Genomic DNA, 14,899 nt, shown 5'->3' with positions numbered 1-14,899 from the left:
AACTTGAGAAACCAATCACCAGCCTAGGCCACCGTGTGTGGAGCCACCTCTAATCAGGGTATGACGACAGAGAAAACCAACAACAAAGCAAAACAAAACAAGCCTGTTTAGTCACTCTATGATCTGATATGGAGGAGGATTATTACAGCAGCTGTGGGGCGTCAGTGACGCTTTACTCACGTATACCCATGCAATATATTTGCTTACTCATTCCACCCAGGACGTTGAAAGCCCCAGACTCTCAACTCCCTGTCGTATCAATACCTCATTAGCAGGAGTGTCATCTTCTGCTATGTTTCTAGCCTAATCACATGTTCTTCTGGTGCAGATAATGACAAACACATGTTTGGCGGTGGCTAATGTGAACCTTGCTTACACGGGAAAACTTATGCTTGTTCAGCCCCGACCCCTTCCTCTCCTGCCTCATGGAAAGGTTTACGTAAGAGACTTCCAAAGGTCACCGTCACTTTTCGGATGCTACGCTGCCCCTTGTTCCTCAGATGGGCGGGACCCTGAGAGCTGCTACATGTTAACAGAGATCGTAACACCCATCCAAGAGCTGGGAGCCGAGCCTGCAGAGAGCCAGCTGTGAATGTGCTCATGGCCCTGAGACTTGGCTCAGACACGTGAGGGGGACCCTGGGTGGACTCCTCTCAGGCTCAAGACATCCAATATACATCCATACAGGCCAGTACATTCTGTACTCCCAAACGTGCACGTATACAGATGCATACGATTATGCAGCATTAAGAAATATGCAAAACGAACACACAAATGTTCACAAAAGGGATGTGTGTTGAATACAAACAGAGGATAATTCAGTAACTTTGCCAATACCGGAAAAGTGGAGATGCCAGTGCTAATCTCCAGAGCTGCTGGGAGTGTAGACTTTTGGTTTCCTATAACCACTTTCTCACACTGGAGCCTCATCTAAAGGAGACATAGTGGAACTATGTCTCAAGAAATTTTAGTGTTTAAAAGAATTTCTGTGAAGTAAATATGTTTTATTCAAGGCCTTTGTCTATCTGTTGTAGAGTTACTTAGTTTGCCTGTTACAAAATGCAGGCATTCAAATCTGTTTCCCATTTGACCTTTGAGTCACAGTAGGTGTGTTTTTGCACCCAGCTGTTTTATGCGTATTTTAATTTGCACGTATAAAACAGAAACACAGAAAATAAGAAATAAAAGTACCAAAGAACACAGAGGACTTGTTTAATGCTTGGCTCAGAGACAGGAAGTGACTGACTTTAAGGCCCTCTGAAAGTTTCAGATCACTGGGTTGGGCAAAGGGATGACTGTCCTTGACATAATGGAATAACCGGTGGTGGACCATAAATGCAGCACACAGATAGTTTTGGCCCATCAAGAGTCAGAAGACAAGCAATTATTAAACATGGAAAACTTTTTTTTTTTTTTTTTTTTAAAGAATACAGAAAAAACTGACTGGAAGAACGTCACATAGATTCAATTAAGATCAATGAGACACAAGTTAGTCTACGCAATTAGGCTGGCTTTGACACATAGGGCAGGAAACAACATGGAAAACAGTTTCAAAATGAATCAGGAAGTGACAAGAATAAACTTTCAAGACCATTGAAACCTCGGGTAACTTCATAGAAGGCATCAACTTTCTGTAAAGACTATGAAATATACGTCTATAATAATGATTTCTTTTTTCACCTATGGCCACCTATGGCCTGTGGGTTGTGACCAAAAGGACAAGATTGTTAATACAAGCAGCTGAAATGAGCTTTCCCCCCGGGGTGCCTGGGCTCAGCCTAAGAGATAGGGTTCAAACATCCGGGGAAGGCTCAGAGTGGAGCCGTGGCACTTCTGCATCGAAAGGAGTCAGATGAGGTGGTCCATGCATCTGGTAAGGATGCCTCCCCAACTCCTCTCTGGGGAGGTGTTTCAGGCATGCCCAGCTGAAAGGAGACCCAGGGTAGACCCAGGACATGATGGAGAGATTATATCTCTCGGCTGGCCTAGGAAGACCTTGGTATCCCCTCAGAGGAGCTGGCGGAAGTGGCCAGGGACAGGGGCCACTGGTCATTGCTGATGGCGTTGCTATCCCCATGACCCGGACCTGGATAAGCAGTGTAAGATGAATGTATGGACTTTTAATTCTTAACCTTTTTCCATTTTAAATTCAACATGTGTCCCCTCAATGTACAAGCTATTGGCTTACTCCACTATCTCCAAATTGAGAACAGGGACACCAGCTGCTTATCTCCATGAACCAACCCTTTGTACTTGCAAAACAGAACAAAATAAAACTGCAAGTAAATTTGTTTTCCTTTTACAATGTCAGTTAAAATGTGCTTCAACTTTGGTCTGCGTTTCAAATTCAGGGTAATTTTTAGTTGGCAAAGGCATAAAACGTAAGTTCTCCAGACAACAACCGAACTCCATTATGTGAGTCAGTAGTATCATGTCATGCTTACAAAACATGACTTGGCTTCTGAGCATGATGTGTCCTTACATGATTCTGATCAAGCAAGGACACGAAAAGAAGAGAAGGACCTGCTCTCCCCCTAATCATCCCTCTATCTATCTATCTATCTATCTATCTATCTATCTATCTATCTATCTATCTATCTATCTATCTATCGATCTATCTATCGATCTATCTATCTATCTATCTATCTATCTGAAATGAACTCTTGTGATACAGTCACACTGCTGTTAGTGCTGTGGGAGTATCCCTTCATGCAGCTGTTAATTACAATAATTACGTAAGATTTCATCATTCACACTGAGCAGAGAACTCTGGGGAGGAGTTTTATGTTGAGCTGCAATCTCACATTGAGTATGAGCCTTGTATTCTCTCCATAGTTGCACCGTTCTTCTCATGTAAACTGCCAAGCTCTTTGAGATCCAGTCGTGTTGCCTAAATAAATATTTAGACTTTTGTAATTCGATACCTACAGATAGATTTGAGACCAGTGTGGTCATGTGATACTCTTTGTTTAAAGCCTGGTTTCTTTTAAGTCTTAACCAATCTTAGACAGCTCATCTTAAGCTTCTGCACCCTGTCCTTTTCTTTTTTGACTTTGGTTGTCAAGCAGGTCTGCATGGGAATATTGTTCCACAAAGGTAGTTTTCTTCAAACACATGTTTACCAGATTTTTCTGTTTGCACAAATGACTGGTTGCTGGGAAGGAAGGAAGCGTCTGCTTTGATGCAGCAATCTTGGCGTTAACAGTTAAATTGCTACAATTGCCTTTGAAATGCTCAGAGTACCTCACAGATGCTGCCATGATGCAGTAGGTGAACGGTTTAAACTCACAGTCCGTGTCAGGAGGCTCCGTGCCCTCACACCGGGGCCATGCATTTTTATAATTTTAGCCTTTGTACCATCTTATGCAATAGTTTTCAGATCTCCAGAGGGTTGGGGGGTTTGAGGGGAAGGGGTAGAGGGGATGTACCCGTTTCAAGCTGGGACTTTAGAGTATACAACAGGGGCCCACCATGTAATCTCTGCAGGGTTTGAGGGATTGATAGACAGGGTAGGGAAGGAAAGGGAGAGACAGAGAGCAAGAAAACTGTTTGGGTTTTCCCAGCTGCAATAACTTCAGTGATGGAGTGGTCCAGGGCAGCATCTGCAGCTTGTCTCTGCACTCCCTGACTTGCTATCCTTCAAAGACAACGGGGACGGCTGAGAAAACGTTTAGAGGAGACCACACAGGCCCCCTCTGCTCATAACTGGTCGCACATACATGTCCCAATCCCCCAGATCTACTCCTCTATCTGAGCTCTGTCACAGAATGAAGAAAGACAGTGAGTAACGTGCACGCCCAGTTTACGGTGACTCTGCAAGAATCAAGCTGTGGAAAGGATGGGGAGGGTGGGGTTATGCTGACTCGGTTACAGATGTTGAGAATGTTCGAATAAGATGAGAACAAAATTGTATGAGGAGAACAAATGCTGTGGGGGATAAAGGAGAAAAGGAGCAGAGTAATAAATAAAAGAAGCAAAGAAGTACAAGCTGCTGTACAACCTGAAGGCAGACTCTCTATATACATCATTTTTATGACCCTTATATATATGTAATGGCATTACATCAAACACATGTTTAAGCCAACAAGGCTGCAGAGTGAGTGCAGTTGTGGGTGTGTGTGGATGGCAAAAAGAGTTCATACTACTTGGGAATTTGGTTTTATGTACTATAGAAAGATTTAATGATGAGTGTATTTTTTTTTTTTTTGTTTTTGTTTTTTATTTTTTATTCTGACAACTGGAGCGGAGACCATAAAAAAGACAAGTTATAGGTTGTTAAACCAAAATACATGTTGGAGAATGAGAAATTCCTTAAGCCATGAAACAGAAGATGATGAGTGTCATGCAATTTGATTTATTCAAGTTAAGATCATATATCAGTCACAGCCTTCATTAAGAATAAAGGTAAAACTGATTGATTAAAGTTTTATCAAAAGTTGTGTCATCTTTTACCATCCTCTTAACATTAGTCATCGCAGTTTTAATTCAGTCTGATTTTTTTTTCCAGAAAAAATATCTGCAAGCTAATTGCCTGGAGTGTAACTCCATCATACATTCTCCCAAGAGAGAGGAGGGAGTTTTTCAAGATAATGTGGCAGAGGGGAGCCAGTATAGAGCTATGCATGGTGATGAGGGGAGGGGGAGTGGTCTGAACCGTGCTAAGCTTCAATAAAAGGCACTTGTCTGGACCACTGAAGAGCCCAAACTTTCCAGTAGCACCACCGGCGGTTGCTGCACAAAGACAGAAGAAAGGACAGCTTGATGAATAAAACTTGATAGAAAATTCAGTTTGTTCAAAACTAAAATTTAGCTCTTCTGAATTATTATTTAAAACTTTGATTACATAGTTCTTCAAGTTTTATATTTCCACTTTTTAAAGAGGGCCCCGTGTGTGTGAAAAAAAGAGAAAATGACAAGTCTGCTGTGCATCACAATATTCATGCTGACTGTTGCTGGCAGTGCATACAGCATGTCGATGAACCCTCCCTTCTCACTATCAGGTAAGATTACATTTATGCAAAAATAGATTGAATGTCTAGAGGTATGTGCATGCTATCTTATTTTGTAGATGCATATAATGTGACTGTGCATGAGGGAAAAGAAGCTTATTAAAATTAGGTGTTTTAAAAGTGTAACCATTGCTCAGGGCTCTGTAACAACAGGGTAATTGTAGAAGTGGGTAACATAGTTGTCTCAGGGGTAAAACACACACACACATGCACGCACACACACATACATAGACAAACACACACACAGACAGTGAGTCACCACTGACTCACTGACCCGCTGCATACAGACCAGCACAGCATTGACTGGCTGTTGAAAACTCTAAATCATCCTGTCATTCACTGGGGCTCACACAGCCAACTGTACTGAATGATGGCACACCACTGGTGCTTCTGGTTTTACCCTTAAAAATAAACTCAATATATAACACTGGGACAGCAGAGTTTTCAACTTTGTAAAAATTAAGTCTAACATGGGTACAATAATGGTCAAGAACTTCACACGGTTAAGACTTTGGCCTTTGTATTTTTGTTCTGAGTTTTTTTTTTTTAATCAGCTCTCTGTCGTCTTCTTTCTGAAGCAGAAAATTGAAACATAAAAAGATTCCCTATCTAAAGGCACCTGTACTCCATCACGAGCCTGTAAAATTCGAAATCACACCTGCATCAGCATGAAACACTGAAATAGCACGTTTTTTCTGCTGTGGTGAAAGGCAAAAAAAATCATCCAGCTGCAGAGGAAGCTCTCATGCTGTACGAGTGATATTTGATGTGCTTTCAGCAGCCTTGAAGGCGGACTCATTAGATGTCAAATTAGGGATTTCTCAGCCCTATTGCGTCTGAGAGGAGAGAAAGTAGCTCAGAGTTAGGGGAGAAACATTCACTGTGAGTGGGGGAAGTCTTTTTTTTAATCAAAACACAAAGTTTCATCCTATTGGCCGGTGAAGCCACACGTGTTTTTGTGTATACTCTATACGTATGTTTATATATGACCTCACTGTCTGCGTTACGTAAAAGCTTTGGCTCAGCCTAATCATTGTTCCATACAGTATATCTTTTAATAGCCATATGTGGAGTGTATTCTCTGTCTGTTCTTTGGGCGTGGGCTGTCCTTATACCTACTGACTCACCCTGGCACTGAGAGATTTTGGACATCTGCCATGGTAACAGGCAGCCTGACAGGAGCAAAGTTAAGATTAACGACCCGCAGCCAAACATATAGAGCCCCATGCTGTACACTGGCCAAATGACTCTATTTTTCCCTGTGAGGTAATAGTCTGTTCAGTCTAATGCCCACTGTGGTTGTTGGTTACTGAAGCTTGCCCTGGTTGCTAAGGGCTGGGTGGGAAAGAGAGCTTGACTGAAAATGAGGTTGGGGGCTGAGTTTAAAAGTATTTAGGCCAAAAGATGCTGTGTTACGATTTCATATATGTGGATTCACAATCACTGATTTTTTTTTTTGCCAGGAATTCTCTATTAAATATACCCATCTGAAAGATACACACATCCTTTGCTGTTTGTGCTTGTATTGTATGACAGAAATGTAAAATAAAAGAGATCAGAGGGATCAGCATGGAGGGCTGGCTGGCTGCCTTTGTCCCAGCTGTGCTTGTTAATTCCTCCTCCAGACTGACACAAGCAGGCCAGCAGCAGAAGAAGAAAATACAGCTATGGGATATGGAAAAGCATCATCTCAGGCTGCTCTGTAAAAGGGTGTGGCATAATGTGCACAAGCTGGCTAAAAGCATGCAGTGAGTGCTTTGCTTACTTGTATAATTTTATGGAAGAGGGATGTGAGTCAGTTCACCAGCATTTTGCTTTTTCAATAACCTAAAGCGCAAATTACACCTAGGGATTTAAGAGCATAATTAGACTCGTGTAGTTTTAGAAAATGTAGGTCACTGAGCAGACTTGGACCACTGTATTGTTGTTAATTTACAATTCAGTGTTGCAAAGGAGCAGATGGTTCCAATCACTCCCCAGCACAACTCTTAGGAGAGTGAAAGAGGATTGTGCTTGGTCATAAAATTGCAGTAGGTCTTGGCTTGAGATGCAGAGTTTTTTATTGTCATGCACATGTGTTCATTTACGTATTTGCTGCAGTAAAAAATTCAGATAGAAACCATTCAGATTGATCTGATGAGCCATTTTTATGCAAAACGCATCAATTTAGGACCACCTTTGACCTCAGGGAGTCTTACATAAATAGGATGTGGTGTGAGGTGTGACAAAGAAAAGAAAGGCTTCCTTCTCTTCCTCAAAGGCTAAGTACACACAACAGGCTGTTACTTTATGAGTGTAGAGAGCCCCACACGGTTGGGGCCACATTCTCCTGTGGGACATATGTCTGCAGCAGCAGGAAGAGAGTGTGGAATTACTTTCAACATGCCTGTTCCTCTGTCTGCGACTACCGTCTCACAGCTATGATTACCTTTAATGTCTTCCAGAGTACAACATAGGTCTGCAGAGGTTTTTGTGTTGGGGTTTACGTAGTGTAAGTTAGAACACACTTGTGACATAAAGCCTATTAAGCAGTTAAACATCACTTTTGCAAATCAGCACTAGATATGTTAGTCAGCTTAAATAATTATTAATATTCTTAGTATTGTGGGCAAGAAATGCCAGTTATATGTTGTGTTGAAGTTGTAGCGCAGCTATTGCCACTAGCTGGGGCTGTAGTTCCACTTTGGGCCCATTTATACTCCCTTCATATTCAAAAAATGTATATGTTTGTTTTAAAATGATGTTACTGTCACTGCTCACATATTTCCATGCATCCTTACATTGGCATTGTTGTTAATTAGTGACGGGCAATTACTTGTATTGGCATTAGGTATTGGGCTAATTATCTTAAGGTTTTGGTACTTGCAATGACTGCGATACCAGCAGCTGATACTTAAGACAAAAAAATCTTACATCCTGTTAGTCTTCCTCGCCAGTAGGTGGCACTATATTGCTGTGGTTTAACACCACAGCAAATGTGTGTCAGGTCCCATTCAGATAACATGAATGAGTCAGAGGAGCGTTAACGGTTAAACAGTTTTATTTTGCTCTTCAGTTTATTTTAAAAATTACTAAAACTCTGACAGTTGTTAGTTTAATTCCGCAAATGATTTAATTGCGGAGTGACTGTGCTGTCTTTTTTCAAAATGATCTGGCACTGTTCACTAAAATGTATCAAAAGTACCAGTGGTATTGATACTTGGTATTGGTGAGTACTTAAGAAGGAACACTCATACTGTTATTGGACTGAAAAAAGTGACACTGAACAACCTTACTTTTAACCAATAGATCCACTAGGGGGCAGCCAAGAGTCAAAAGTTTATGACAACAGCAAACTCAAAAACAAACATGGCGGCTGTGGAGGAGGTATTGTTAATGTTCCTCTAGCTTAGAAGACTAAAACAGAGATGGTGGTCAGTGAGGCTGTGACTCGCAAAGTTTTTCTTCAAAAAGCTTTTCCATTGTTATTTCTTGTAAGTGTCTCACTAGACCCACGTATTGAGTAGTAAAAGCAACACTTCCCATGGTTTTTGGTGGTACTGTTCTGTTTGGCTCGTATCTGAAAGCCTTATGCAGAGCATGGACAGAAGGCTCTGTCCAGATCCAGATCCTCATTGAGCAATGAGCATAAATGGACCTTTGATGGTTACTGGCATAATGCCAAAATGCTCTACTACCCAGATGTAGAAAAGCACAGACAACAGATGACAGCGTGCAGTTTGGCAGTAATTTAAGCAAGAACATGGAACTAAAGTTGTAATTAGGCTGTACATGGTTAAACACTCAACTGAATAATACCCACCATAGTCATGTGGTTGTTACAAGAAGTATGGGAAGCTGGTCATATCAGCTTAGCTAACATTAGCAACACGCAACAGGCCAAATCAGCATGGCTTACCCCAAGACTCAGTGATCCCACTTTTAATGAGTTGTATTCGGTTTTGACAATTTCTTATTTTTAGACTTATTATTAGATTATTAGATTTCTGTTCAAATGACAAGAAAATTATTTACTTTGGAAATCCCTGTTGAATACAGTAGTTCATCTAAAGATAGTTTGAAGGCGTTATGCTGTAATGACTCATCAGTTGCTTCCTTACATCTTACATAAAAATTGTTTCCATAAGACCGCACAATGCACTTTTATTCTGGTTTCAAGGAAAGATGCTGGGCGTCAGTGTTGGGTGGTATGCCATCCAGTGAGCTAACATTGACGTCACTGTCGCCCTCTCCTTTGCCAGGACATTTGATGAGCAGTTTAATCATTCTGGACCCCTCAGGTTCAATCACACTTTATCCAACTGCTACCCATGCTGAGAGTTTATGAGGCACAGGGAGCTGTGAGTCATTCTTCTGTGACAGAACTGGCATTGAGGAATTGCGGCTGCTTTCGAGGACATAACTAGCAGTGGTAATAGGGTGTTTCTCAGCACATAAAATACCTGGCAACTTATTGACCAGCCAACAGGCAAGTGAAGCTACTGGGTGGCACGATTGGGTAATAGAGGTAGTCTTTGCCACATTGGACTGCAGAAGTACTGCAGTCTAAAAAAAAGATGGAAGAAAAAACTGGCATGATGTTAGACTGAAGGGTAGATTAGGTCTGTCAGCAGTGCTTCTGCTAATTAAATCCCTCTGAAGGAAAGCTCAATATTAATGATCTGTGCAATGCTGAACAGAGCCCAGGCAGGCTTCTGCTGTGGGTTTAGACTGGAGGACTGGGACAGTGTTAACACTGACAGTTTGATAAAAGTTGGGGGGTACTTCTGGGTTCAGGGGCAGGTTATGGGTTGATTAAAGTGAAATCCAGCAGACCAGTGGCTGCTTTTTTAAAAAAAATTTTTACTGTACTTCTATGCTGTCATTGTGTAGGACTGCAAAAATGAACACACTATTTTTATTTATAGACTGACTGGTTTGGACAGATTATTCACATTGAGCAAGAGGGTATGAATAAATCTGAAAATGAGCAGCTCAGGGGTTCTTACTGACCATGGAAATGCCAACAGAAACTCAAGAGACTAAATCAAAATCAAGCCAAAAACTGCTTGGTTGCATAACACTGTCATTTCTGTCTGCTGACTAATCTATGCTCATTGGTGTAATAACTATATTATCTTACAACTCCTGTGCACAGCATAATCTGAGTCGACTTCCAAGGTTGGTTTTTCCAAGCCCTACCTGTGGGGGGATGGGTGTCAGAGATCACGTCCATCCGTCCATCTGGTGCTTATTATTGCTTGGCACAGGCCACCCCTCGCTGGCCAGGGTCTTCTTAACTAAGCAAGCCCTGTGAGGTCTAAACATAAGGGTCAAGGAGATTGTGGGAACCCACGGCGAGACACAAATGACCTGCTGTTTTGATTTAAAGGGTGGTCCAGCTTAGACAGAAAGGATAGAATGAAAGTGCACAGAGCAAATACACAAAAGAAAAAAAATAATGACAACAGCTGAACCCTGTTTGTCATTAACACTGCTTTATGATTACTTTCCTGTTATCCACTTGGTGCATGACATACCTAATAAAAATCAGATGGAGCAGATGAGAGATAAGTACTTTATTTTGAGGTTAAATGCTGTTGAATTGATGGTATGAAGTGCCAGCGGTGAGAGGAGCAGGAAGGAGACTGAAAAGGCAGACTGGCTCTGGGGGCTTAAGGCTGGCTGTTGTCCAAAGCTGTATCTAATAAACCAAACAGGATACACCCAGACTCTTTGATAGCATCTGTGACCAAATGCTTTCACCAGAATTGCATATGTGAAGTACATGCATTACACGCATGCCAGAACAAACTGTGAAGCAAACATACAAATATGTAAGGCCAAACCGTGGGAACAAAAAGCAGAAAGTGGGTACTCTTCCATTTTTGGTTTTATCTTAAACTGCCTCACTTTGCTTTCTATGGGATCAGTACTTTCAGTACCATACTAGTATGTGCAACTTTGAAACACTTATAAACAATTCACCACCAAGCCCCTGTTAAGTTGTATCTTGTTTCCCTTTTTTCCAGTTAAGGTCATAGCTGACATTGGCGCCAATGTCACCCTGCCCTGTCGGTTCTCGATCAAGCAGGATTCACCCTTCGGTAACACTGGTTTCAAAGTCAAATGGACAAAGGTGGCAGATGACGAGTCCCAGAATGAAGACGTGTTGAAGTCGATGGGCTTCCACAAGATGACCTATGGGAGCTTCTCAGACCGAGTTTTTCTGCAGGAGCAAGACCCTGAAGATGCCTCTCTGATAATCACTGAAGTTTCCAAGGAGGACACAGGAAAATACCGCTGTGAGATCATCAATGGGGAGGAAGACATCGTGCAAGACGTAGACTTAGAAGTTGGAGCTATTTTCAATGATGGTAAATCCTTTTCTTTACATGTGTTACAGGCGTAGCTTAGGGATGGGCCAAAAAGTGAAAGCTACAATGTGAGTGTGGATCGCATTGGAGCCTTCACACCAGGAATTTAATATTTCCTTTCTCGGGATTGAAAACATGCACAGTTGATCATCTCCCATGGCACTTTTCTTGTCTCTAGTTATTGAAAGCATTCACATTTCCTTTTTAGCGGATTAAAAGAAAAGGGAAAGCAGACAGCTTGTGCTGATTTATCTAAACCACTGTGATGACTCAGTCATGACTATATTTGAACTTTGATCAAGGCTAAAAAAAAAAAAGAGCAGAAACACTTCTTTCTTCTTTTCTGGCCTATATCCTGAAACCCCAGACTTACATATCAGAATAATAATGTTTAACCTGTCTACTTCTATGAGAGATTAACAAACACAAATGTCTTAAACCTTGCACGATAACACAATGAATCGGTGACATTTGAGTAGCTCTTTTTCAGCCCAGGGGCAGTGCCCATCCACTTTGACTGGTTCTTTTTCACATGTGACGGCTCACCTGGACACTCCAATGCAGTTTTAGAGGAAAGCAGTGTAGACAAAATCCTCCTCTGCCACTGATAGAGCTTCCAAAACTCCTTTGTAATTCTAAAAAACAGTTAACGATGTATTAAATCTAGGAGTATTTTAACCAGCAGAGCTTGTCTGATAAATACTTAGCCATCACGGACATACTGGCCCTGAATAACATCACACTGACGTTCATGTTCAGTTTTAAGAATGGATCACACACATTACCAAGACTATTAGGCCTATTTAACTAACATTGTACTGACCATTTACTGATAAGAAGGTCAACATACCGTCATATCCATGCCATCTTTTCTGCCTGACACAGGTGTTGTGTTCCCATACTCCCCCAATGGTGGCCGTTACAGCCTGAACTACGCTGAGGCTGTCCAGGCCTGTGAAGATCAAAATGCTACTATTGCCACCCACGAACAGCTTCACGAAGCCTGGAGGAACGGTCTAGACTGGTGCAATGCTGGCTGGCTGGCTGATGGCACAGTGCAGTATCCCATCATCAAGCCCAGAGGTCCTTGTGGCGGAGCCAACAGTGTGCCTGGAGTTAGAAACTATGGCATCCGTGACAAATTACTGGGCCGCTTTGATGTGTTCTGCTTTGCTTCTGCACTTCAAGGTGAGTATAACATGTGAATGATGTTAAGTAAAAAAAAAAGAAAGATGGATTGATTTTGTGAAAAAAAAATGAATATACCAAATGCATCTTGAATTTCCATCACCAGAAACATCAGTTGACAGTCTGTTTCATTTTTTTTTATTGGTAGGACGTTTCTATTGGCTGGTTCAACCTGACAGGCTGACCTTTGATGAGGCTGTTCAAGCTTGCGTAGATGATGGTGCAGAGATCGCCAAGGTGGGCCACATGTATGCCGCCTGGAAGTTAGAGGGCTATGACCGCTGCGACGCTGGATGGGTGGCCGATGGAAGTGTTCGTTACCCAATCAACAGGCCTCGCAAGAATTGCAGCCCAACAGAAGCTGCAGTGCGCTTCCACGGATTCCCTGACAAAGACGTCAAGTCTTTTGGTGTCTACTGCTACAAAGACGAGCAGTGAGGGGGTAGTTAGAGGTAGGGAAACCATAACCACCAAAGAGCTCCAGCAAACACATCCAGTAACATCAGCTATAAAGCTTACAAGCTTTGGATCGTAACTAGCATGAACTCCATACTTTCCTGAAACTGTGATAACCATTGTAACTCCTAAAAAGCCAATACTGTACATCTTACACCCATACGCAATGAATGACAAAGTATTTTGTAGCTATTAAGTTTTGTTTTTCACTAACTGTGCATCCATTAATTTTAAAGAAAGACTGTTGAGGAAAAGGCATCAGTGCCAATGTGTGAGTGACATGACAGAGACAAGAACTTGATGGTTGTTGAACACCATGTAAGTTTGGTTTGTCCACAGAATAATTAGACATGTGAAGTTCAGGGTTGGGAGTATTTTTCGCTCATGTGCAGATAAAATTTGTTGCTTGGGAATCAAGACCTTGGGATGATTCAAGTCATGAACAAAGCTTAACTCCCACTGTCAAGCTTTGGGTTTGAAACTGCCATTGGTTTTCTACTCAATTGCTTTCTCAGGCACCGGTGAAATAATTTTTCACCTCTTGAAGAAGAAAGTAGGATGCAGAGAGTTTGTTCAACCTGGGTAGCTGTGATCAAATCTAACATTTAATAAGAAAATGAATGTAAATGGCTCACTGGGCTGTGACTTTATTCTGCACCATTAGTCGAACTCCCAACATCATTATGAAATTCTTTAGTGTTAGTTTTAACCTTCTTTTTTATTTTTGACAAATAGATAGTGTCTTTATTTTCTACATGTTAATATTTTTTCTTTATTTTTCAGACAACAGGTTCTGCTAATTAAGTGTTTTTTTGGAAAAACTTATAACAGGCACATATTAAAAACAACAGCTACTCAAGAGGTCAGCGCAGAACGAGCACCAATCCCTGGAGGTGATACACTTTCATTTTTTTAAAAGACCAGAGGAATGCTTATAATCACTTCCACTTCCACATAAAGATTAACCAACAGTCGAGGTGTAGTGAAGGGATCAGAATGACTGTTGTCAAACATGCCAAAACAGGAAGACCACAGCCACTTAGGTGTATGTTGGAAAACATAACAACAGAGCAGAAAAGACATAGTCCCTTATTTTTACTTTTCCTAACCCTTGGCACTGACAACGATATTTACTGCAGGCAACATGTGGTAACATGATGATGCATTGTTTGTAAAAGCAAAACTTAAAAAAAAAAACGTCTGTTATATTTGTGCATTTGTACACACTTGTGCATGAAAAAAGGTGAAGGTATTTTTGTATCCTGTTGCCGTGTACCTTTTTCAACAAGCAGTTTGAAATAAAAAATACATCTTTTGAATAAATTTTGCATGTTTCATCCTCACTATGTTTTATCTATGATGAAAAAAAACATGTGAAGAGGTTTACAGCGGTATTTAAATTGTATTGTTTAAGCTGCCGTGGCGGGGGGGGGGGGGGGGGGGGGGGCGGGGGGGGGGGGGGGGTGGGGGGGGGGGGGGTGGGCATGTGTCTGGCATTCTGCTGAGGGGATTTAAGATTGGACTCCCACCCAGTTTATTTATTCACAGCCTTTTTTTCAGCCTAATACCAGGCTGCCAGCCCACTACCCAGTTGGACAAAAGGGAACAGTGCCCCAGTCTTTAAGGGTGCTTGTAGGAATGCATGGGAATTGGGTCAGATGTAGGGTGATGTAGCAGTGCAGTGGTAGATGAATGTAAATGTCTGTGATAGTGAAACGTCCTTTGATGCAGGGTGTCTGTGAACAGGAACCCTTTCGACCTAAAAGAGAAAAGGAGAGGCTGCACAGGACATTTTGTACTTTGTTCAACATAGACCATGAAATATAACTGTAGGGAAAATCTGGGTAGAACACTATACAATTATAAACTTGAGGTAAGCTGAAAAACGTA

The 14,899-nt window shown here is 41.6% G+C and overlaps 1 protein-coding gene across 1 annotated transcript; it reads left to right on the top strand.

The window, feature by feature from the left end:
• The first annotated feature begins 4,696 nt into the window (after nucleotides 1–4,696).
• On the top strand, nucleotides 4,697–14,310 carry LOC141790516 (hyaluronan and proteoglycan link protein 1-like). Its single transcript, XM_074670415.1, has 4 exons — nucleotides 4,697–5,000; nucleotides 11,021–11,365; nucleotides 12,251–12,553; nucleotides 12,702–14,310. The coding sequence occupies exons 1-4, from the start codon at nucleotides 4,910–4,912 to the stop codon at nucleotides 12,989–12,991; spliced, it is 1,029 nt and encodes a 342-aa protein (XP_074526516.1). The 5' UTR covers nucleotides 4,697–4,909; the 3' UTR covers nucleotides 12,992–14,310.
• Nucleotides 14,311–14,899: the final 589 nt, after the last annotated feature.

This window comes from Halichoeres trimaculatus, unplaced genomic scaffold, assembly GCF_033239565.1.
Source record: "Halichoeres trimaculatus isolate MK-OKI-2021-1 unplaced genomic scaffold, fHalTri1.1 fHalTri1_scaffold_5, whole genome shotgun sequence".
NCBI classification, from domain to species: Eukaryota; Metazoa; Chordata; class Actinopteri; order Labriformes; family Labridae; genus Halichoeres; species Halichoeres trimaculatus.
Note: the sequence above shows the minus strand (reverse complement) of the source record. Positions and strands in the feature narration are given on the sequence as shown.

Coding starts and splice junctions, on each gene's coding strand:
- LOC141790516 (XM_074670415.1), top strand. CDS start 4,910: ATGACAAGTCTGCTGTGCATCACAATATTCATGCTGACTGTTGCTGGC. Junction 5,001..11,020: donor CCCTCCCTTCTCACTATCAG/GTAAGATTACAT, acceptor CCTTTTTTCCAG/TTAAGGTCATAGCTGACATT. Junction 12,554..12,701: donor CTTTGCTTCTGCACTTCAAG/GTGAGTATAACA, acceptor TTTTATTGGTAG/GACGTTTCTATTGGCTGGTT.